The sequence below is a fragment of the Prunus persica genome, chromosome G6 (genome assembly GCF_000346465.2).
Source record: "Prunus persica cultivar Lovell chromosome G6, Prunus_persica_NCBIv2, whole genome shotgun sequence".
In the NCBI taxonomy this organism is placed as follows: Eukaryota; Viridiplantae; Streptophyta; class Magnoliopsida; order Rosales; family Rosaceae; genus Prunus; species Prunus persica.
The window spans coordinates 26,816,106-26,841,451 of NC_034014.1; the positions used below are offsets into that span (position 1 = coordinate 26,816,106).

At 39.2% G+C, this 25,346-nt stretch overlaps 3 protein-coding genes across 5 annotated transcripts; 1 reads left to right on the forward strand and 2 right to left on the reverse strand.

Annotated features, from left to right (window-relative positions):
* Positions 1,440-6,605, reverse strand: LOC18775412 (stress response protein NST1). Of its 3 annotated transcripts, XM_020565599.1 has the most exons (4): positions 6,401-6,604; positions 4,560-6,246; positions 3,002-4,065; positions 1,685-2,034 (listed from the first exon to the last, which is right to left on the reverse strand). In XM_020565599.1, the coding sequence occupies exons 2-4, from the start codon at positions 6,054-6,056 to the stop codon at positions 1,914-1,916; spliced, it is 2,682 nt and encodes an 893-aa protein (XP_020421188.1). In that variant the 5' UTR covers positions 6,057-6,246; positions 6,401-6,604; the 3' UTR covers positions 1,685-1,913. The 3 variants fall into 3 exon arrangements, with proteins under 3 accessions (XP_007208401.1, XP_020421188.1, XP_020421189.1); XM_007208339.2 differs by having other exon boundaries at positions 1,440-2,034; positions 4,560-6,604; XM_020565600.1 differs by having other exon boundaries at positions 1,904-2,030; positions 4,560-6,605.
* Positions 11,721-13,539, reverse strand: LOC18775282 (CBL-interacting serine/threonine-protein kinase 14). The gene has a single exon (XM_020566882.1). The coding sequence runs from the start codon at positions 13,285-13,287 to the stop codon at positions 11,971-11,973; it is 1,317 nt and encodes a 438-aa protein (XP_020422471.1). The 5' UTR covers positions 13,288-13,539; the 3' UTR covers positions 11,721-11,970.
* LOC18772209 (U-box domain-containing protein 16) lies at positions 21,818-24,441 on the forward strand. The gene has a single exon (XM_007204907.2). The coding sequence runs from the start codon at positions 22,268-22,270 to the stop codon at positions 24,323-24,325; it is 2,058 nt and encodes a 685-aa protein (XP_007204969.1). The 5' UTR covers positions 21,818-22,267; the 3' UTR covers positions 24,326-24,441.

Genomic DNA, 25,346 nt, shown 5'->3' on the forward strand with positions numbered 1-25,346 from the left:
CGTGTACGGCACCATGAGAATGAGCTGTGATACGCCGTCGTTTCACGAGTGATGAATGAAGGTGACCGAGTGTGCCTGTTGTTTCCAGATGGGTGAGGGTTAGATGAACAGTACCTCGTGGATGTCAATGGTGGAGTTAAGCTGAGATGAACAGCCACCGCTGAGGGAGAAAGACGATTGCGTCAGAGAGAGAGAGAGCTCAGCGACAGAGACAGACGGGCTGAAGAGAGAGACAGAGGCAAGAGAGTTGAGAGAGAACCCAATTTCTGAAAATGTGATATGGGTGCAATCAGTTTACAATAAAGATGTATTTATAGGTGGTAGTTTTAAAAATTTTTGGGGAGAGTTGGTATTTTGACAAAAAATTATAAAATGGGTGGTATTTTGAGCTATTTCCCAATAAACTTTCACCCCTAAGACTTATGAGGGCGAGCTAGCCCTATCTTAAATAAACTAAGCACATGCCCTACTCAAGGGCTAAGTATTTTTTGGCTCATGAGTCGGGCCTATATGGCCCTATCAAGTTGGCCATTGTTCTAAAAAATTTCGCTTAAATTTGCCTCTTATAATTGTTACTTTCATATGAAAATTAACTCAAATCAGTGGGGGAATTAATTCAAAACAAGAGCCTCAAGTCTAAATTTTTGGGTGAAATTTTCCAACGAGTATATAAAAACCCATAAACCTCAATAAATATCCAGATATGCAAGAAAAGTTCATGAAAGATAGGATACATGTTCTATAAATTAATTTGCAATGTGATTTTGCATTTGGATTGCAATCTAGAGAAGGGTAAAATTGTGGCACTTGTTTGTTGCTCAAGGTCCGGTAAGCTTTCTTAATGAACATAGAATATTGAGAGCCTGAATTGATGACAATCCCATTAGTCCCCCTCGGGCATAAACAATTTTGGATCTTTTGTTAATTTCATCAGCTTCCTCATCTTCGTGTTTAGTTTAATCATGTTCTCATTATGTTGCTCTTCGGATGTTGTGAGATAATCGTTCTCTTGGATTCTTAGATAATCCTCGTTGTAATTTGATACCAACATCAAGACGTGTAGAGATAATTCCAGATAAAATACTATTAAGATGGCCATTGGAACCAGAGTTTCGGGAATTTATGGAGCACGAGAGGATCAACTCTCAGCCAAAATGTAAGAGCATATAACATATGAACCGTTCAGAGTTTCAACCATATATGCAGTAGCTTAACAGGACAGCGGAGTAGGATGGATGGAACTAGAAACATGAGGTTCTAAGATATGCTTCACAACATATGAGACCAAGCAGAGCCCTGCATCATGCTTTTTCCTTTTCGACCAAGTAGTCAACAGAAAGGCACCCAAAAAACCTGCATCATCGATGGCCATCTTACCTCCACCTCAGCATGTTTCAGATTCTTAACACCATTTTACCATTCTCAGTAAAATACAAAAATACGAAGAGAAAAGATAAATCTGGATTAATTTGTTGCGTTGTTTACTTCTCTAAACAGGTTCCCTTAGTATGTTACAAGACACCCATTCACGGTTTGACAATGAAGGGGGGAAGGGCAAAGCAACCATTGTGCAAAATTTAGAAATCTCCATAGAAGAAGAAACACCCCCTTTTGCCCTTCCACCCTTTCTCCAAAGAAACAAAAGAAACTAGTTGAATCGGAATAGTGACGCGTAGCCGTTACCTGATCATAAACGCACGCATGTCACGTGGTATCCTATCCAACGCTAATGTAAGTAAACATCAATCTCCCTTATAAAGAAGAGCAGGAAGATACAATGTGTCCAGTATTCTAAACTCTCCACCCAAAAGAGGCTATTTGCCACTCACTAGTACAGGAGGTCTGTTCTTTTCTTGGTTTTTTTTTTTTAAAGTCCCTCATAATCTTTCTCATTTTTTCTGTTTTCAATTAAATCACCAAAGCGACTGTACATCTGGGGTGGGATATAGTCCCCTGATATGAGGCCTCAACGCAGATGGCTTTCCAACACCTTCCCCTGTGCCCTGAACTGCTACGCATTCATCCCATTCCTTTCTGTCAACAAATACAAAAGCCAAACAAGAATTAGATCAACATCATCCAAGTTGCACTCGAAACCATTTTCAAACAATCAATCTTATTTAACATTAAACACCACAAAGAAATCCAAACCAATCACAGAACCCCATGACTTGGTTATAAGCTTGCACCAATCTACTAAGAGTGCAACCATTCAAAAGAATAAATGCTTATACTGGCCAAAGAATATTTCGGGGGTACCCCAGACAACTTTAATTGAGTTACATCTTTTGGCTTTGGCCTCTGGTATCCATGAAAACCCCTTACCACCTTCATCCCATGACATGGTAAAAACTCAAATTCATCCCATGAAAAGCTTGGAAAATACCAAAAACAAAGACACAAGCCATTTAAACAATAAATTACTTCCACAACCATCTATCAACTACAACATCAAGCTGTATACTGTTCACATCCAAACCCTTATTTAGCACATTAGGACTCCGACGTCCATCCTAGTGTTATACCGGATTATGCTGCATTAAGGGGTGTAGGCTCTGGTCGGGTTCTTGTCTCGGATAGGCTGCCTTGTCCTCCTAGTTTGTCCTCTTAATGATTTTTGTAGCTGGGATGAGTATCTGTATCTAAACTTGGTTGAGTTTAGTTTCTTCTATCCTGGTGTAGGTTGTCATATTTTGCAAGCCTTGGCTTGATGCTTTGTATCCTGTTCTTGTTGTTTTAATGAAGTTATTTGGACCAAAACAAAACGAGGTGTAGGTTTTTTTTTTCCCAGTTGCCCTTCCTGATTCACTATTTGTTTCTAGTTGACACTCTTTGCTTCAGGCAAGAACAAATATTCCCAACCTCTACACCTCACCATTTTACAAGGTAACAGCAAACCCACCATAAATAATCTACAAAAGCTTTATGAATGACATAACATAACAAGCAACATTTAGAAACCAGCAGTTACAAATATGGAGGATGAGTATGATGCACTTACTTGGACCAACAGTTTGCTGGAGACATCTCAAATGGATGGTTGGTGGTAGATCTTCTGGGACTCCCAAAAATCAGATCATTCTTAGTAGTTTCATCTGGAGGTTTGAGAGGATAATGGTTTTCAGCAGTTGACAATGGTGGAAAAAACGCTTTCTGTGACCAAGGATCATGATCACTGGAACCAGTAACAGGGCTAAAAGCTCCGCCATTCTGGCCATTACCAAGAAAGATGCTCCGACTCTGAGGAGAATGAGAGCCAGAAATACCCTGATCTTCTGTTGCAAATAGTGACACCATTGGTTTCTGGGACGAAGGGTGCATAAGATCATCCTTGTTAGATCTGTTCAGTTCTGGAGGTAGAAGCCAGCTGGGTGGCCCACCTGCAAAACCTAGACCTTCCTGACCAAGAGGACAACTGTTCCACATTTGCCATGTTCCCTTATCATTTGCATTTGCATCATCTAGGGGTAAAGCATGCATATCCTGAGCCTTTGGGGTACTTGGGAAGCGATTGGAATTATTATGCTTTTCTCGTGACATCGGTGACTCAATAGGAGATGGCTTGTTGACTTCAGAAGAAGCAGATCCATTCTTCAATGTGCGAGGCCTCTCCAATCCCATATCTTTCACAAAGCCAGCACCCATGTCCAGTTGAAAATTATCAAGTGACTCAGAAACGGGCCCAAGCAAGGATACTGGATCGGGGACGTAACATGGGTCTTCAAAAAGCTCTGGCTCCTCAGGTATAAGTTCATGATGCCCTTCTCCAATGCGAGGGAACATGGGTTCAATTGCAGGGGAAAAACCTAAACTGGTAGAGGATTCTTTTGGATAGGTCGTAGATAGAGTGAATGGAGATGGCAGCCCAAAATTGATTGGATTATCAAACGATTGCATTGACGAGGACTGACCAGATAATTGAGGACTTTGAACTTCTGTTTGGAACATTGAATTTGGCCTACTTATTACATTTGCACTTGAGGATGAAGGCACAGACGATGACCGAGTAAACAATTGCTGCCATGATTTTTTAGGTGCAGTCCCTGGCTGTGGTTCTGAGTTAACCTGCATTCAATGGATCACGTTATAACACTTATTTACTTCACCTATATAGTGTTATAGTATGCATCATTATCATTAATGAGGCAATGAAACTTGAAACTAATGTTTCACTTTGTAGCTTATTGGTTTGAAAGTTCCAACAGCGCAAGTGTAGGGATAAGATTTCCTAGTAAAGGAAACAGAAATTGACCCTCAATCCGTGTAAGTTGAAGAACTGTTGAAGTTCATATAATCACATTGGTAAATGCTCAGAAAGTCAAGGCTAAGCTTTTAGATATATGGCATAATCAACAAACTCAAGTGCATCATCAATATCTATAATTTCAATGAAAACTATAATTATCTATAACTTCCATGAGATTATAATCATCTATATTTTCCATGAAAATTATAATTACATAATCCCTACCTTAGAACTTAGGTAGGGTACTGAATAACATAGTTAAGCAGTGAGATGAAAAGGTATATAAAAATGAGGTATAAAGCAAGAAACTTACAGGGCGGTGGATACTCTTATCATCTCCATTCATAAGAGGTCTCACAGCTATACGGTCAGGTGGACATAAATCCCTCTTATGGGCATGACTATGGACTTGATCTGCAGAAATGCTAGATTTGGTTTCTTTTGTCACTGTAGTATTAGCACCCTTTCCAAAGAAACTACCTCCGCTAAATGCCTTTGAAGAATTAAAAATTGTACCCCTCATACGGTCCAGGTACCTAGATCCAGCATTTCCCCTATCAAAATTGGTTGCAGATGCATTTTTTATACTCTGGGCTGTCTCTGTGCTTTGTCCCTTCAGAAAATCTACCCCGGATTTCAGATGTTCCCGGCGATCAATGTCACTCTTCTTGTCAAAGTCCCGCTTCCGTTCACTTTCCTTACCTGCTTTCTTTTCCAGCTCTTCTACATCAGAATTGCTCTTGCTAGAACCCTTGTCTTTCTCTTTCCTTCTTTCCTGCCGTTTCTTTTCTGCTTCCTTCTTGTTATCTTTCTCCCTCGCAGGTGGTGATGTTTTCCCACGATCTCTTTCTGCTTCCTTTTTCTCATCCCTAAGTCGCCTACGTTCCTCCACCAACCTTGCAACTTCCTCCCTCTGCTTTCTCTCTTCCTCCTCTAAAAGCTCCTTCTCTATCCTAGCCTGTCTCTTCTCTTCAGCTTTTCTGCGAGCTTTTTCTCCTCTGCTCTCATTCAAGTTGGTCCCATTTTCGCCCCTCTTGGCCAACATACCTTTATGCTCATCAGATGCATCATCTTCCCCTGATGTACTAATCCTAAAAACCTTTCTCCAAAGCCATCTAACACTCAAGAAAAAAGACGTCAGTAGCTTGCACGCAAAAATAACAACACCTGAATAAGACTTCTCAGCCAAACAATTCTCATCCCCTCCAAAAAAACTGCTCCCGTCCTTCCTCCAATAGCTAGACTTCCCTGCAATAGAACCACTGACCCAATTGCCATTCTCCAACCAATCTTGGCCACACATCCACCCATTTTCAGACCACACCTTACCATTCAATATTTTTCCACCTTTTCCAACTAATTCCTTGATAATCCCGGAATTCGAAAGTCCCATCCCCGGTAGCACAGGTAAGTCAAGAACCGGTCTTTTTGATATATGTCCACAATACGAACACATAAATCGACCACCACCAGGATTCTGATCCCTATACGGAGTCAAGCAGTTCCGACACCGCCTGGTTGCTGTTTTCCTCAGCTTTTGCAATTCTATTGCCTCAAACCTCTTCCTCTCCCTAAGCCTTGCATTCCTCCGCACCCGCCAAGCCGAAAGCTGAGGCATCAAAATCTCATACCAGAAGAGAGTAACCAAGAGCACAAAAACACAAGCGAGTCTGGGCGAAGTTATCTCAAATCGAAAAGCTGGTGGTAGAAGCTGAGAGAGAGCCCATAGTCCTATTAATGGAATAACTAACCAAGGAAGCATTGTAGCGACCCGGCGAGACCACTTCTGAATTACACAAAGTATACACATTATCCTCTAGCATACGCCTATCTTCCCCGTCTCGAATTCGAACAATTAAAACCCTAGGAATCACACAGAAAACTTCCCAAGCAATGCTCCCAATCGGAAACCGTAGCCCTAATATCCCACTCAAATCGAATAGCAAGAACCAATTTTCTCAGCGTCCCAAGAACCCTAACAGCACTAAAATCTCGAACCCCTTCAAGAAATGCAAAAACAGGGAAAAAGATAATCCGCCATTAATGGTTGAACAACCGCAGGAGCACCAAAAAAGCTCGACAAATGAATCAATTTTAAGGTTTTAAAGACTCTGAGCTGCACGTCAATCAAATGGGAGCGATTCGGATACTTACAGATTCGAAGTTCATGTCGATGATAAGTTATCGGAATGAGGGCCCAATTTTCGAAGCTTAATAGGAGCCGCCGCTTTCAAGGTCCGGATTTGGATTCGGGTCGCACCGGCCGTGAAGCTTGTTTTATCGTTTTCGTTGCTAACAGCGAAAAAGAGACTACGATGAGGGAGAAGGAGAAAAAGATAAGAGAGATGGAGAAGAAAATGAGAGAATGTAAGGAAAACAAATTATATAAGCAAGCACTGGACCGCCCGGTTGGGCCGGTTTGTGAAGGAGTGAGGTGAACCGGGTTTGGAATGGTCGGTTTGGTAAAGGACTCTGAGTCTGCGGTATAAGCGAATGGAGGGCTGTAAGGTGTCAAGAGGAATATGAATTTCTTAAGAGGATTCATATGCCTAATCCAAATCATTATCTCTAGCTAAATGGCTTGAAAGCAATTATAAAAAAGGGGTTTAATTGGAGATTTAAATAAGCAAAATCAAGAGGAATATTAGTAGGGGCACTTTTTACATGCCAAATTAACTACCCTCCTTTAAGTCAAGAATTTGCATTGCATAATCCACATATGTTTGCCAAAGGGATGCAGAATAATCAAAGTACAGTGGATGGTCCCAAGTCACACCAAGGAGGACAGATTTTGACTAAAATGTGGAATTATGGCGGTTTTTAAGGAGAAAGCAAAACTCTTGGGGCGCATATTAACGATCATCTTAGGTGAGTTTAAGGTAATATTGTGCTTTAGAATATAAATTCGTCGTTCGTTTAAGAATTTTTCATGATCATAATTCTCTATTGAATCACACATATTAAAAGGTATTATTTATTTTTCTTTTTCGTGATAATTATTTTAAAATTCATGCGAATAATAAATTTGTTGTTAAGTATTTATAGAAAGAATGTTGGTCGCCGCGTAACCTCTTTATGAGGAGTGATTACAAAGTTTAAGGATAATTTATTACCGGTTAGCGAAAAAAAAGTAAGTAAGCAACAAGTCATAGTTGATCAACTAGGAGAGAGAGAGAGAGAGATATATATAGATATATATATATATATATGGTGGGATTGATCTCAAACTTTATTAATTTTTAACAAGAAATATATTGGTTTTAAGTTTTGATTACTCTTGTCTTAGTGCCTAATTATCTTCTTCTATATTGGCATCTCCTGAATTAAACAAAAGGAGAAGGTATAGTTAAGCAAATCGTGCAACTCAACTTGTAACTTGTTCGTTAATAGAATATCAAATTAAAACCCACCACCACACCCAAACCTAGAAGAAGAAAAATCCCAATATAGATTTTAGATATTAGAGCTGCCTAAGCCGGGCAATACAGTCCGAATACGTTTGAAACAAGCAACCCAACCCGATGGTGAAAATGAATTGGTCAAGGTCTGTCCAGAGACTAATTTAACATCACACGTATTTCTTTGACCAAGCTCAGTGTCATTGTTACGTACGTTGATTTTGAAAACGTTGTCAACTATTCAAAGAATATTTTGAATATAATAAAGCTCAGTTCAAGACCAAATCTTCTTTGCCTTGTGGGCTTGTCCAACCCTCAGGCTAGCCCATGTTTTTTTGCATTTATGGGCTTATACTTTAAAGCCTTTTACATTTGGGTCCTAGTCCACTGGATTGCAAATGAATTGGGTTTAAGCCTGCAAATCCATAAACCACATTGATAAAGCTCTGATGAGAGATTAGGGCTAGCTAGCTATAATTATACTGGCAAAGTGCAGGGTCTTATAGTCTTTAGACTCTAATCACAGAAAGACCTCACGTGTGTTATTCAACTTACACAAAAATATTAGCATGATGAGATTTAATCAAAATGGTTTCTTCACCAATCTATTTACGTCACGTGTAGGGGTCAATCCGAAACTAAAATAAAAAATACTGAAACAATTTTAACCCTAAGAATTTGAGATTAATGGTTTGACAAAGGAGTTGCATTTGTGCTTTTGTATCATGTTGAAGCTTATCCTTAGATTAATTTTGTAACTGTTGTTTTGATTGTATAATTAAATGACTGAAATTGCTGCTTGCCCTACCTAATGTTGCGTGCACTATAACTTTTGTCCCACACCATATCTTTTTAATCTTAGAAGCTCAACAACGTTATGACTTATGCGTGAGAGAAAAAAGAGTCGTAAGAGAGAGAGAGAGAGAGAGAGAGAGAGAGAGAGAGAGAAGCGTGGGAGCATTGTGTTGGTCTTCCCCCTTGGAAAGGTATCAACAATTGCCAACTAATTAAGCCAATATAGAACATTATTATTCTGGGTTTTGGAGCATTGTCCATAAAAGGAGTCACATTATTGCGGGGAAGGGGCAGGGGGTAGTGTAAGTTTTGGAATTATGGAGGTGTACATATATGGTATGGTTCGGTATTTTTTTTTCGAGTCTTGACTTCACTCTAGCCAAAATTAATTCTTTAATTTTTTTTTTTAAAATTATTGAGAACAATACAAACTTGCACTTATCAGCATTTGTTAATCATGGATTAATTTTTTTAAGTGGGATTAATCATGGAATTGGGATTTGGTTTATTTTAATATATATCATTGTAACCTACGGCAATGAGCATGGTTATAAATGAAAATTGACTTTAAAATCATCAATTTATAGATAATATATTAGAGCTTAGTGTTGCATAATTAGGGGCCTGTCCACCAGAGGAATCTCATATTGCGTAAGGGATTGTATATATCTTTGGAATTATATATTTTAATATATTTCTCTTCTATTGAGGGATTCTTTAAATAAAAGAGACACTCTTTAGGGTCTTTTATGATTTTTTTTTTCAACAATCCAAACCATCTATTTTTTCATTCTACATTCATAAATCATTCTTGCAAATAATTAGACAAATCAGAAACCGTTTCGATATCCAATTGTGTCTTACAAAATCAATGAACAATGTACTTTAAGAAAATACTAAAATTTCAATAATTCAATTGAGTGGTCAAGTGATATTGAATTCAAGTAATATTTTGTACATATGATATTTGAATGAATATTTAGAAAATAGACGATTTGAATTAATGAAACAAGAATGTCCTTCAAATAAACTTATTCGAATCATCCCTCAATTGAAACGTCATATATATATATATATATGATATGGCCACGTATTGATGCGGTGGTCCTGTATTTGTCTTAAGTCTTGACCTGACTGACCCAGCCAAAGTTATTTATTTTTCTCTCTTGCTTTTGATTGAGGACAATACAAACCTGTCCTTGTCATGAAATTATTAATCATGTGGATTTGGGATTTTGTTTGCTTCTTTTTGATATGTTGAAATTAAAACTCATTAATTTTTAATAATATTAAAAACATAAACAAGATATACATTTGGTCAATATATAAAAATGAACAAATAGAATACCTTAATCTGTATTAAGTAGTATATTGTATCAACAACTCCAAGTCAATACAGAGATCACTATTATTTATGTGATATTTACGCAAAGTACTGATGCTTGAAGGGCAATTATACTCAATCATGCAAATGCATAATTGCATGGTGGACCATTTGCTATAATAAAAGTATTAATTAACAAAGTTGCATTGCATATATAATGATAATGGTGTGCAGTGAACCCTCTTTGTATATATTTGTTTCTCAGCTCATGATATGCTGGATTACCCCCTCTCCACTCTTCACTACCCCATGTTATTGCAACTTGCAACTCCACAACTCCATTTGGGTTTGAAAGTCACAAAAAAAAAAAAAAACACACATAAAGGTTCACACCTTTTAAATCATATATATATATATATCCTTTGCAATAAACAAGGGTACTCGAAAAAAAAAAAAAAAAAAACCCCTAAGTACTACAAGTAATATAAGCTTAGAGATTCGTGTGTGGTATGGTGTGAAATAGACTGAATTGAGCCGAATTCTAAACCCTAACCCCAAATTGTAAACGTTAACTCTTAATTTAATTGATTTCTCAAGTTCGAATTTCTTGTGTTTGTGTAGCTATAGTAGGTATACGAATTGGAATAGGAAGCTTCCCATGAATTAATGGGATTTGAATCTTGTGAAGGGAAGTAAAGCTACATACCATGTATCCACGCAATCCCACATCACATTGATGTTTAATTTAATGAGATAACGTGTTATACATGAATGCCCATGTATTGCTTTTTGGGTTGCCGATGGGACTCCCGTGGATATTGGTAGGGAATAGGGATAGATTGATGGATAATATTCAATCCGTGAAGAAAAGAGAAAAAATTTCAGGCAACGGGTATCTGATTTTCTTTAGGTTCACTGATCTTTCTTCTTCCAGATGAATTTAGACTATAAATTTGTAAAAACTCGTTGAATCTGATTAATATATAATCTGCCCAAAAAGGGAAGATAATCTGGCCCGTCCCACTACTAAATATAGTATCTTCTCCAAATTAAACTAACCAGATAATTTTGACATATTAGTTAATATACTTAACCATTTTAGAAAAAGAAAAAAAAAGAAAAAAAAGGTAAAGTTCAGCTCTAATACAACATTTTTCTGTCCTTATCTTTTTGGCCTTCTGATGATACTCCCTGCCACCGACCATTGGATTGAGTTGGGAACTGAGTGTGTCAGTCTGCCACAGAACAGTACAAGAATATATAACCTTTGCATCCTAAATTTTAATCACTTTATTTATTTAAACAAAAAACATAAAGAAAATCATTTGTACACAAGAATATAAGGAACTAGGGGTGGGCACTCAAACCGGCGAACCGGAAATCCAAACCAAACCGCACCGAACCAAACCGGAAAAAAACCGAGTTGACCAAAAAGTCAAAAACCGGTCAAAAACCGAACCGGACCGGTTTGGACTGGTTCCGGATCCGGTTCCATGTCTTCAAAAACCGAACCGGGCCGAACCGAACCGGTGAAACTAAAAAAATATATAATTTCAATATATATATTTATATTTAATGCTATATTTTTAATTTCACTAAAAAAAACATAATATTTATCCAAGTTCAATGTCAAAATATCTCTATTTTCTCACTTTAATATTTATTTTTTATATGAAATTGAATAATTTGTTAATTTTCAAGTAAAAAAATAATATTTCAGTTGAGAATTGTATTAAAAAGTAATTTAAAAAAATAATTTTTATAATCCGGTTCAAAACCGAACCGAACCGGAACCGGACCGAAACCGGTTCAAACCGAACCGGACAGTTTTTGAAATTTTTTTTATTAAAACCGAACCGAACCAAACCGGATGAATAGTATTGGATCGGTTCTAATTTGAGGCAAAAACCGGTCCAAACCGAACCGTGCCCACCCCTATAAGGAACATTTTTTTTTTCCTTGGGCTAAGAATATGTAGGACTTTTTTTTTGTTTGTTTTTTTTTGGGGTCAAGAAGATGAGGAACTTCCCTATGTCTCTTTTTTGGAGACTTGAAATTCCGGGCAAAATCCAAATTACAAAAGAACCCGGACACTGGCATTTTACTGTTCCCTTATTTTTCTCCGACAACGTATCATATAATGTACCGCAAATATTATATTATGGACGCACGCCCCAGACTCCCGAGCTTGTTCTCGTCTGGGTGCTTTAATTACCGGCGACGTCCTCTTCCGGTCGGTATATCAAACAGCTGAGCTGCGGCCTCAGCTTATCTTTCCATATTCGCTGGCTACATTCACTTTGTCTTTGCCTCAAATTCAACTCAACCACCACCAGCTCTTCCGTTAGCCGGTAAATCCCAATCATCACCACGAAATTACCATTCTGCCCCGCCAATTTCGCACCCCAACTCTTCTTTTCCATAACCGCCACGTTCTCCGCCTTCGCTATCTCCTCCACTTTCTCAATTATCGTTTCCGGCGTCTCCGCCGATATGAACCGCTCCCCGCAGTCCGATATTTCGGACTTGCTGAACAAACCAGAGATATCAAACCCGGACGAGAATGAGATCAAATCGAAAGCGTTCAACGACGTGTCGTTGTCCCCGTCTCTCAAGTCCTTCAACTCGAAGTCCTCGAAGTGAAACTTGATCTCCTCGTATCCTTTCCCGAACCAAGGGTCCTTCAGAATCTCATCTACGGTGATCCTCGTCTCGGGGTTCGTGTCCAGAAGGCTCGAAATCAGTCTTCTTAGATCGGGCGACGTCCATCTTGGGAACCGAAAATCGCCCTTATAAATCTTCCGATACATCACCATCAGATTCTGGTCGTTGAAAGGCAAATAACCCGAGTTCAAAACGAACAAGATGATGCCGCATGACCAGATATCCACCTTCGCACCTTCGTATCCTTTCTTCCCGAGAATTTCGGGAGCCACGTACGCGGGGGTCCCGCATAGCGTGTGGAGCAGCCCGTCGGGTCGGACCTGCTCCGTCACGGCGCTGAGCCCGAAGTCCGAAACCTTCAAATTCCAGTTCTCGTCCAGCAGCAAATTCTCGGGCTTCAAGTCGCGGTGAAATACTCCGCGGGAGTGGCAATATCCGATGGCAGAGATCAGCTGCTGGAAATACCGGCGGCTGAGGTCTTCGCTGAACCGGCCCTTGGATATTTTGGCGAAGAGCTCGCCGCCTTTGGCGAACTCCATAATGAAGTAGATCTTAGTTTTCGTGGCTAACACCTCGTACAGCTTAACGATGTGGGGGTGGCGTAGCCGGCGCATGATAGAGATCTCCCGCTTAACGTGCGCCGTAAACCCGCCCTTGAGCACCTTCTGCTTGCTCACGGCCTTGATGGCCACGCTCTGCCCCGTGTCCACGTTCCGAGCGTGGTACACCTTCGCGAATGCGCCGCGCCCGAGGAGCCTTCCGAGCTCGTACTTCCCGAACAAGTTCACTTCGGTCGGAGGGGAGAAGGATGACTCACCGGAGTCGTCGCCGGCTCCGGCGACTACCTCGATCTCCGGCATCGATCCCAAATCGAGCGAGGCCCTAAGAGAAAATCTCAACTCCTCGCATTACTGAAATCGAGGAATCTTTGGCGTTTCGAAGGCAAGCCTGAAATATCTCAACAACGTTTCGTTTGGATTCGAAACGGATCCGGGGTTGAAGAAGGCTTTGAGAGAGAGAGAGAGAGAGAGAGAAAGAGGCGAAAAGTGTGTTTTTGAATGTGAAGCTGAAATAATTGAACAGGTAATTCTCTCTGGCATCGAGTCTTTGGAAGCTATTTAAAGGGGCTGGTGGTTCCATTTTACCAGGCAACGCCACGTCGTATCTCTTGTTCAGCAGTCTGATGTGGCAACCATTTGTGACCACCCACGTGTCAAGGTTTTTTTTTTTGGCGACAACTTCTTCATTGTTGTTTTTTTCAACTGCTATTAGAGCTCGGATCGGGTGCAGATTTCGTACGGTGCTTCCGAGGGGTTTCTTGTTTGATTTCTGATTTGTTGCGTGAATCAGAGAGTCGTAACGATTTATCTAACGGCGGAGAATTCAAGAATGTATCCCGCCCGGCTTTACGGAAAGTATCAAACTATTCGTTCCTTGTATTGTAAAGGAACAAAAAAGAAGTATAACTAGAAACAGATTAGTTGTAGTAACCCAAAAAAAAGAAAAACTCAATAAATATTAAGGTTTACAGATAAGTTTTTACCATTTCCTCCACCAACTAAAAAAGACTATCCCTATGAATTACTTTTCATTCCTACAATTTCTTATGAGTTTAATTCCAATTTTTATAGTTTAGTCTTAATTCTATTTCAATCTTTGCAACTTTGTTAAAATCTGATTTTTTTTTCTTATTAATTTGTTCGTGTTCAAATTTGGCAGCTAGAAAACTATAAAAACATGTCTTTTGAGTTCTTATACTATGGGCCAGTTTGGTATTGATGTGCTGTAAAAAATAATCGTTGTCATATCTGCAGTGAGAGAAATTAATTTGGCATTTGGTAAATTTTTTGTTGTAAGTGTTGTTAGTACTAATTCCCGCATAATCAGAAAATGATTCTTGTATAATAATTAAACCTAGTGCCTCTTCGAAATTGATTCTTGCATAATCAAAAAATGAAAGCACCTCATTAGCTGTTTTCCCTTATAGCTTTCTCTCATAGCAATTTTTAATAATAAGTGATTTTCTCATAGTTTACCTAACGGACTGGACTTCTCAAAATTTTTAAAATATTACTTATCACCCCAAATAAGCAATGTCAAACGTACACTATAAAAATTTGTTTCGTGTTCGACTTTTATTTTTCCTCTTTTTCTTCATTAAAAAATGTGAATTAAAGCAAACTCGTACAGTACTAATTATGATATCCAAAGACTAATCTAGCCGAAGAAGTCGTGCATTTGTAAAAATAACAAAATAAAATAAAAAGGGAGGCTTTTCAGTATTTGTTGGTAATTAACTCATTCGGTTTTGTTGACTATTTTCAACAAACAAAAAAGGCTGCAAGAAGAAGTCTCAAGGGTTTCCTCTTAACAAATTTCATCTCATCGCATTCGCATATCAAATTCAAACCATATGCGTTGTTGGCTTCATTAAGTTGTCGCTTTCTTAATCCCAACAAAATTTGTGGAAGACATACGCATAAAGTAGTTTCAAGTGGATATGCATTCCTGATTAATTTCACATTCCTTGCGTTGAAAGAGATATGACTTATGTTCTTTATGCCTTCTCTCTTTTGTGATGTGGGTGTGTGAGAGAGAGAGCACGACAAATCTTTAAATACCATAATTAGTTTATAGAGGATTATCCTATATGTAAAGGTAATGGGCTCCCTAAAATTATATTCTTAAACAAATTTTAGGAAGGAATTGGAAAAATAAAATTCCAACCATGCTTGATTGGAGTTTAAATTTTATGGGGAGATTCTAAAATAACTTTTATATGTTTTTAGCTAAATTTTAACTTAAAAATAGAGAGCATAATTGTGGATGCTCTTAGACGTTGTATTGTCTTGAACCACTTATTGTGGTCTTCTAATCATATGAGGATTGGCATGGCCAAAAACAAAAACAAAAATTCATATGAGGATTGAGAATTTATGTTGATTAGGAGCGTAGTTGCAGCCTAGTCCTTTAGTCCTTGTCTAAGTGTGTTATTAGTGCAATACCAAAATATTTAATGTGGATTAGAGTTTTATTAATCTAATGCAATAAGGACTGCTTGAGAGTTTTTTGATAGACAAAACGCTTTAGGTAGATTCATATAAATACAAATGCCACTTCTCAAACGATCACACGACCTACATTAGATTGAGTGTGTGAGGGATCAAATTGAAGAGAACAAGCTTTTGTACATTCTTGATGTTTCAACAAAGACCAAAAGGTATGTGTTCTATTATATATATGCGGTTGCTATGGTTTACAAAGAACAATTACTCATGCGTCCGATGTCATGTATTCGAATTCTCCTATTTAGTATCGCTTGTATAAAATAAATAAATAAATAAACAAGATTATCCCATCTAATTGAGAAGATTAATTCATATATATGATGCCCGAATTAAAATGTAGGGCCAAGTCCTAGCTTCATTTCATTATCACCTTTCGCCTGATTACATGTGAAAAGGTTGGGATGTGAAAGCCTTAAAGGCTGCACTGAAGTATGAAGTGGGTCCATCCATGAACCATGGTTCGTTGCCATGTGAAGTGGGTAAAATTGAGTGGACTAGACCAGAGCAGGTAATTAATGGTTAGTTGGGTGAGGCTGTGACATGAATGAATGGTAGCTGGCTATAGCCATAGCTTCAATCTCACTGCTTCGTACTGCACTCAAATTAGTTGGCTCTCTGATTCTGGCCTGGGCCCAGATATATTTGATTCATCCAGTTTATAATTCAAAGCTTGCCCTCAACGTGCAACACACCATTCTCTGGCTTTTACGTTCAACTGCACTGCACAGTGAGGAGAATATGATCCATATGTTTTATTTGCAGAGCAAACTATATATATATATATAATACAAGTGAATTGTACTTTTCTTTGTCATAGAATAATCGATTCTAGTCAAATTAAGGAATAGTATATATATTTCCAAGTTCCAACCGAAGATATCCAATTATACACTGCTTTTACGTTGTTTCATTCTTAAATCACAATTATCACGTGGTTAAAATGATATTAAGGAAACTGTAATTAAGGATATGAGAAACACCACAAATTCTTATATTATTATTTTGTTACCCCACATTTTCTTTGCGAGAGTGCCAAACATTATCTTGTTCACATAAAATTTTTTTTATAAAAAAACTTAATAATTAGTAACTACGGAAACTGTTATTAGCACTCTATCATTTATCGTTTGCAGTTGATTGCTGTGAATGCATTAAGAAACTACAAATAACATTACCCTTGGTTAAAAGCCAACTAGCTTTTCCTTAATACAAATGGAAATGGTTAAAGGCAATAACTTGCTCTTTTATTCTCGTGTCTTATCAATTGAGAAGCCAAACATATCACATTGGAGTTGCTCTGTTAAATTATGGGTACATTCTAAAAAGACATCTCTTTTGCCCTAAAAATTCATTTGCCTGAGCAAGAGAAGCATATGATCATGTGGCCCCATCTATAGGCTCTACTGGTGGTTGTTAGAAGAAAAGAGAAGCATATGATCATGTGGCAGTTTCTTTCTGGCATGAACTCTCAAAGAAAGAAGATCCATTTGAATTCAAGGATGCATCATCCATCATGCATATTGCCTAATGCTTGATCACAATTAATATATATTTCTTCTGATATGTCATCATCGATCTGAATTATTGAGGTTCAAAGTAGTGGGGGCTGGGAATATCCTCATGAGCCAGCAATGCCCCTCACGCATCACAAAATTATAAATTGAATTTGAATCTACCCAAAACAAAATTATTGATATATAAATTGAAGAATATTATTGGGGCTTCACGTGATGCTCTTCCACCCCTGCTACAATTATATTTCATGCAATATATCTTCCTAATATTGTATATTGCTTATCCGGTACTACTCGTCTATGAGATTGTCTTGTTGGTTCATAATTGCCAACAGATGTTATCAAACACAGACATCTTTGTCGAGGAATTATAGTGATTTCATCCATGCATGTAGTTTCGTATTCATCGCAATTTAAGGATGCATCAAATAGATCTAAGAGAAAAATTCAACAAATTATAGAGACAAAAGTGACTTTTTTTCTCTAAAACTAATCATATCTTATTAATCCTTGGGGCTACCATATGCATAGACAGAACACGTTATATGATGTGATGTAATGCTGAGTGTGGTTTCGTTGTCATTGATGTGAACCAAACAGAGCTCAAAGGAACAAATTCAAAAACAATTAATTGCCTAAAATGTGAGACTTTGACATCAGAATATGAATGGCAAAGATGGAGCTGCTGTGAATTTTCTACTTTCGTTTTTCACGTTTTCGCAACATGCCAAAAGAGAAGGAGTCATCAGAAATTTATTCATCATATCCTGTTGGGAAAGTTACGCGGCACATCGGTCCAAGGTTATTTTTTCAGGGTGGTATTTCAAGGAGGAGCCAGATGACGTTCCTACGTTTTCGCTTAGGTATTGTCAAAAGTTGCAAGCTTGGTTTTGGCGTGTTTGAAGTTTTCCCCTACAAGTTTTGAATGGTGGCTTGAAGCAACTTTTCTTATATATTAATATTATATGGATTGATTGCACGTTTAAATTTGGCTCGTTTTGCGATGAGTTTTTTGACACTTTTAAAAAGCGACCAGTTACTGCGGCATGTGCAAATGCAATGATTGCCGTAAGATTGACATGTCTGCTCATTGTTTTATGAACATTTTGGGGTTCCTTTATGGTTTCATATGTATTAATTACCACAGTTAAATTAAAGCAGCATAGGTAAATGATTAACTTAATATAATCACCTTGGGGCCAATTTCTTGATTTTGTGTCCTTTGTCTGTGCCTAGACTTTACCAATATAAAAATGAGGGTTTTGTTTATTGAATATTTGTGATGTTAATAGCTCAACTGACATGCAATAATTGAAAGAGATTAGTGGCATTTGCAAGCCATTTTCTTCAAATACCTAGATTGTTAGGTGGTGAGTGGGGCCCGTGTGAGTATTATTAGACACGTGTTTAATAGAGAGGGAGGATCAGATTGGACCAGCTTGGACTAGTAGAATGCTTAAATTTCATGTGCAATCAAGGAAGAATGTGGGTGTTGTCTTCTAACTTGGAGAATTAAGGTGAATATCTTGTTGAAAATGGTGGAATTAGTAAAGATAAATTTTAGGCATGAATCTCTTATAAATAGTCCATTATAATCCTCAAGTTAGAAAACAACACCATACTATTCCTTAATTGCACATGAAATCTAAGTATTTTACTAATCCAAACTGATCCAATCTAATCCTCCCTATCAAACATAATCTTAATGCAAGACTATTTATCAACAGTCCCCTTCTTCATATGAATATTCCTTTTAGGTGGTCAATGGTCATACACATGCATGCAAAATTAAGCTATTTTTAGAGTGACCATAAAAAAATTCTTATACTTGGTCTCTGTTAAGATGGCCTAACACTACAAATGGTGGCTCGAATATCACAATTTGAAGGGTTCTTCCTTAAAAGCTTCAACGGTTAGTCTGAGCAGCAGCCAATGTAGAACTGCATAATGCTCAGCACATGAAGCCAATTCAACTCTGTTATTGTTTCTTCTTTTATTTTAATCTTTTACAGTTGTCAAGGCTTCAAGTTGTGATTTGTTTGCAAGAATTTTGACTATGCTATAGTCAGTGCTTCAAATATATATATATATATATATATATATTAATCCCAAAAGAAAAACTGCATTAAGCTATTTGAAGAAGAAGTTAAGTTAGATCTCAGATTTGGAGTAGTGGGCTTGTGGCATTAATAAACAGAGACATTGACAAATTGAAATGGCAAACTATGTTGCAGCTTCTGTGTAATAAAAAAAGGGCACCTATCCCAAAAACAGTGATCACTAGCAATCCAAACCTATCCAATCCCAAGCCCAACTAGCAATCCCAATTTAATTTTGTTGTGTTTTGGGTTGTGAAAATTTCCAAACATGATCATTTTGGATTGGGTTTGAAACCAACTCAGACACAAACAAGCACAAATACATGCTCCCCAAAATGAGAAATTATGGATGGTGAGTTGTCTGCAATGTCTTGATTAATCAGAAGCACAAGTAGGAAGTAGCTCTCTTGAAGTTTGAACTGACTCACGCTCATGCATATACATGAACCAAATGTTTGAGAAACATTGTTTTTTTCCATGCCAGCAGACTGAATGGGGTCATTGATCTGATTGATACCCAATTTTTTTTTTTAAAAGAAGAAATTTGATGCTCTTGTTGAAGCAAAGTCTTTATCATACTTGATTTGTTTTGGACTGCTATCAGAATTGCATTATCCTAAAACACTAACTAATGAAAGTGCCTACATTACATCAATCAAATACAGCTGGCCCTTGCAAATGGCCAACACTTGGCAATGTCTTGTTCTGTCGATGGCTTCAAAGCTGATATTGGGGGGCGGCCTAACAATTGGCTTGACGTGCAGCCCACGAGCCACAGGCCAATGTGGATATGCGTCTACTTGTCACTTATTTATTGTTAAATTGGGAGATTCCGAGCCTCTACATTTAGTATCCGTGTATTTACCCGTATTTTATAAAATCTCAATCACTTAAATAATTTAACAATTAGCATATAACACATCATCAATATTTAAGTTAAGTGGTTTTTTTCTCCAAACTGATGTTAGCGTAGTTAATAAGGTGCTTGGGATTCTTCATCCGATGAAAAGATATGATCATTTGCAGAGTACTGAGTGGTCTTCTCAAACACCACTGCTTCCACGGTTTCTTCACTGCTTGTTCCTCCAACATCTTCGTCCAATCTTGAAGATGCTTCACGTACTTCACAAGTCAATCTGCAAACCTTTGAACTTCAAAAATTCACAAACACCTTAAACACCAAAAAACACTAAAATTCACGACACAATCAAAGAAAGCAAACGAGCAAGCTTTTCTCAATTATAAAATAGAATTAGTTAATTCAATATGAAGATCAACTACGAACATAAATAACTCAACAACCCAAGAATGTTTTCGCATCTCCAAAGGATTGAAGCCTTCATCTATAGCGAGGAGTAACTATGGAAAATAAAAACCTCAAGCAGGTTAACTTTAACGTTAACATCAGTTTTGTATAAAAAAAATATGAAACTTAAAATTGATGATGTGCCATATGTTAAGTGGTTAGATTTCACGAAATGCAGATAAATAGAGGTTTGGAATCCCTAAACTAGATAGCCCATAAGCATAAGACAAAATGCTCACCACCACAACAACACATATGATTTTATTTGATTTAGGTGATAATGAGGGTTTAAGATGAGGAGGTCGGTAATAATTATTCGATCAATGAAAATGATTAAGTTTAATTATTTCTTTATATTATTGAACGGTTGGATTGAACTCCTCAATATATCCTTCTTGTTATAGAAGCTCTCTCGTAATTTTATACTTCAATCTGAAGCTCGTCTAGCTAGTTTTCATGGCGTGTCCTTCAATCATGAAAGTGGTTGGGAACCAACCATAAAATAAAAATATACCCTATTAAGTAACCTAATCATGCATTACTTTATTAACTAATTGATAATCTTATAGCATATGATGCTGGAAACAGAGTACGTAGTGTGTATATGCATCTCTGGAAAAAGATGAAATCCAACCAAAATCTGTTTCTGTTTGCGCGTGTTCTCGTTTGACCTCTACATGTTAAGCTGTTGGCAGCTCCCTATTGGCAGCTCCATATAAAAAAAATGAAACATGATTTCGACTGGAGGCTTGGTTTTGGGAATAATTTTTTCACCTTTTGGGTGATAACGACAAGAACTTCAAATTTCGGTGCACCATTACATCATCAAAATAAATAAATAAATATATATATATAGTACGAAAATATACAGATGTCACCATCTGCAGCTGCTAGCTATCTTGAGCTGTTCTCGCACTATCAAATTCTGGAAAAAGAACCTTAAAAAGAAAAGTGAAAATTTTGGTGGGACAAAGTTGATAAGGGTGAGAATGATTCAGATAAGAAGTAATCATCATCCACTGTGCTGTTCTGTGTTAAGCAACCCAACCCAACCCAACCCAACCCATATGACGTTTGGGACAAGGAAAAGGCTGTGCCAAGTTGCCAAGCCAACCGATTTCTTACTCATATTATCTTCATAAATAACAAAGAGTGGGCAAAAATGAAATGATGCCATTATTATTATTCTTCTTTATTCTGGTTTTTGATTGGCCGGGGGGCATGTGGGTGACGATGAAAGCCAAGTCCACTAACAACTCTCCACCTACCATGTAGCCTTCTAAAGTGCTTACCACTTCATCTTTCTTTCTATTTCATCTCTCTTAACTAATATCAAAATTTATAATAAAATGAAGGGACCTATTCAGCTGCCGGCGGCAGTTAAAACAAAACCATCTGATCAATTGGGTTTGGTTTGCGTGGACTCAATCCAACGCCTTTTGTTGCTTTGATTATGTCTTTTAACCGAGATCGATATATGAGAGCAAGAGAACCGACTCACAACCCTAATGAGTTGATAATTATAATATAGTCTCAACAGTGGAAAGGCCTGCCTGCCTGCCCTTTCAATATCATGCCAACTCCATGCTTATCGCTTTCCTTCCAATACAAAACAATGCCACCAAAACAGAGTCAAAAACCATGTCCATGACCCAAACCCTCTCTTTCTTTCTTTCCTCCTTTCCTTCCCAATGAATTTCTTTTGCATATAAAAATACAAAAACAACCCAACTCAATTTCCCCTTTTCCTTCTTCAAACCATCAAAAGCAAACCAAAATTCCATTTTCTTGCCAATTCCATTCTTTCATATACATTTTTTTTTTTCCTTTTGATACTTGCTTCATTGCTAATTATGGTCATATCTCCACAAGCATTCCCGCCCAGAAAACGCCGGCCGTCCGCTGGGGCGTTCATCTCGCCGAAGCTCTCCGATCAGAGCCTCATCCGCTCTCTCCTCTCCATCTGCCAAGAAATCTCCTCCCTCGAGCCTCTCCGCTTCCTTCTCCGGCGAACCTCCCTCTCCATGATCCGCAAGACCAACCTTCTCTCCATGCTCTTCGAAGACCTCGTCCGAAACTCCACCGCCGCCTTCTCTCCCTCCGCCCTGCTCTGCTTCCAGGAGCTCTACATCCTGCTGCAGAGGATCCAAACTCTGATCGAAGACTCATCCCACGGGAGCAAGATGTGGCTTCTCATCCAGACGGAGTCCCTTGCCAACTGCTTCCATGAGTTCACCCTCGACCTGTCCACCTTGCTCGACATTCTCCCCATCAAGGAGCTCCGATTAAACGACGACGTAGAGGAGGTCGTTTCTCTGCTCCGAAACCAGTGCTCGCGGAGCACGACGAAATCGTTCGTGGATCCCCTAGACGACGATCTCAGGCTCGAGGTCTGCACCATGCTCGATCGCCTCAAGAGCGAGATCGTCCCCGACCATTCCAGGCTCTCCAAGATTTTCATCCGATTAGGGATCGACAGCTCTGCGTGCTGCACAGAGGAGTTCGAGAGTCTTCAAGACGAGTTTCAGAACCAAACAGAGGAGAAATCCAAATCGCAGCTCATCGCTCTCGTCGGGCTCGTCCGCTATGCCAAGTGCGTTCTTTTCGGAGCCTCCACTCCCGGATCCGATTTGATCCGACGAAAATCGGCTTCGGAGCTGGGTTTTCCGGTGGATTTCCGGTGCCCGATCAGTTTGGAGCTAATGCGGGACCCAGTCGCAGTGGCAACAGGTCAGACGTACGATCGAGAGTCGATAAAGCTATGGATCGAATCAGGTCACAACACGTGTCCCAAAACAGGTCAAACCCTGGCCCACAGTGACCTCATCCCTAACCGCGCATTGAAAAATCTTATCGCCATGTGGTGCCGGGGGCAAAGAATCCCTTTCGAAACCGCGGAGAATAACAAGGGACTGGTCAACGCCGTCAAAAAGAACAAGGCGGCTCTCGAAGCCACCAGAATGACGGCGTCGTTTTTGGTTAACAAGCTTTCGGTTTCTCAGTCCATGGATGCTGCAAACGGCGTCGTCTACGAGCTGCGCAGTTTGGCCAAGACAGACTCTGATTGCCGCGCCTGCATTGCCGAAGCTGGAGCTATCCCATTGCTTGTACGGTACTTAAGCTCGGACGTCGGCGGGGCCCAACCTAACCTCCAGGTAAATGCCGTGACGGCGATTCTCAACCTCTCCATTTTGGAAGCGAACAAGACCCGGATTATGGAGACGGACGGAGCTCTTAACGGCGTCATCGAGGTGCTGCGTTCGGGAGCCACGTGGGAGGCGAAGGGGAACGCTGCGGCTACGATATTCAGCTTATCGGGTGTGCACGGGTACAGGAAGAGACTGGGGAGGAAGACACGTGTCATCAAGGGGTTGTTGGAGTTGGCGAAAGAAGGGCCCGAGCACGGGTGTTTTAGAAGGGACGCGATGGTGGCCATATTGAATTTGGCGGGAGAGAGAGAGGCGGTGGCGAGGTTGGTGGAAGGCGGGGTGGTGGAGATGATCGTACAAGTGATGGAGGGGCTACCGGAGGAGGCGGTGACCGTGTTGGAAGCTGTGGTGAGAAGCGGCGGGATATTGGCAATCACGGCGGCATATGGTGCGATTAGGAAATTGGGGTGTGTGTTGAGAGAAGGGTCGGAGAGGGCGCGGGAGAGTGCGGCGGCGACCCTTGTGACGATATGTCGAAAAGGGGGCTCGGAGATGGTGGCTGAGTTGGCTTCCATGCCGGGGATTGAGAGGGTAATATGGGAATTGATGGGGGTGGGGACGGTGAGGGCAAAGCGGAAAGCGGCGTCGTTGTTGAGGATTCTGAGGAGATGGGCTGCGGGTTTGGATAGTGTGGTGGCGGATGAAGGGTATTCACAAGTTGTGAGTTCATCAATAGCAGCAACGACAACAGTTGCAGGCTAAGCTAATTAGAGTTTGGTTGAATGAAGTTGTAAATGTTTATAGTGATTTTCAATTTCTTTGTTTTGTTCGACGACAGATGAAAAATATCTCATTCATTCTTTATTTCTTCATCTTCATATCCATTCTTCTGTATGTTTACATTATTTCTTCTTAGAATTTAATTGGAGTGTAGGTAGTGGGGATGAACTACGTGACTAGTCACCAAAGAAATATAGCTGATCACCCATGCCACTAACTAGTGATGGAAATATCGATTTGAGTCTCACAATCAAATTTACATGCATCAACCAACTAAACTAAAAATTAGAGCTAGTGACTACCTTCCCCTCAATCAATAAACTAGGCCCCTTCAAATAAACCCAACTTATTTCAATCCAGTCCGTCTAATTTTATTTTATTTTTTGGCCAGAATTTTCAGACCGTCTATGACAGGGCCAAAGTCCCAAAAACTTGTTTGGTTTTAAATGCTCACGAGCCCAATGAGCTCAAGCATGTCCCGTTTGGGTATGCCTTCATCGTTTCATCACTCCATCTCCCCACCAAATCCAGCTCTGCGTTGGCTGCATTTAATTTTGGACTAAAGTCTAGGCTGTCTACTAACCCATACTGGCATACTGCATGCATGAGCCGGACAAACATTCCCATAGCAAAACCTTCCCTGAAAAAGACATACGGTATAATCGTAACCACAGAATACGACCCTAATCTAATCTCGAAATACATAAATTCGTCCCATACATACAGATACAGTATGGTGATATGGTACATCCAACTTTGGGGATAGCGTTTAACATATGACAAATAATCCCTAGAGTTCAATTCTTTGTCCTCCTCCTCCTTCCATATGCAAACAATTGTCATAAACTACTACATTTCCCTTAAGCAGCACTGAAGTTTCAGTTGGTCCCCCCACTCCCTTCTCTCCTTCTCTAGAGATTGAAACACACACATAGACGCTGGTGGTTTTGGTCCTGTTCCTTTCAGAGCAGTCAGAAGAAGGGGTCCAATTGACCAAAAACCC

Coding starts and splice junctions, on each gene's coding strand:
- LOC18775412 (XM_007208339.2), bottom strand. CDS start 6,056: ATGTGTATACTTTGTGTAATTCAGAAGTGGTCTCGCCGGGTCGCTACA. Junction 4,066..4,559: donor ATAAGAGTATCCACCGCCCT/GTAAGTTTCTTG, acceptor CATTGAATGCAG/GTTAACTCAGAACCACAGCC. Junction 2,035..3,001: donor CCAGCAAACTGTTGGTCCAA/GTAAGTGCATCA, acceptor ATTTGTTGACAG/AAAGGAATGGGATGAATGCG.
- LOC18775282 (XM_020566882.1), bottom strand. CDS start 13,287: ATGCCGGAGATCGAGGTAGTCGCCGGAGCCGGCGACGACTCCGGTGAG.
- LOC18772209 (XM_007204907.2), top strand. CDS start 22,268: ATGGTCATATCTCCACAAGCATTCCCGCCCAGAAAACGCCGGCCGTCC.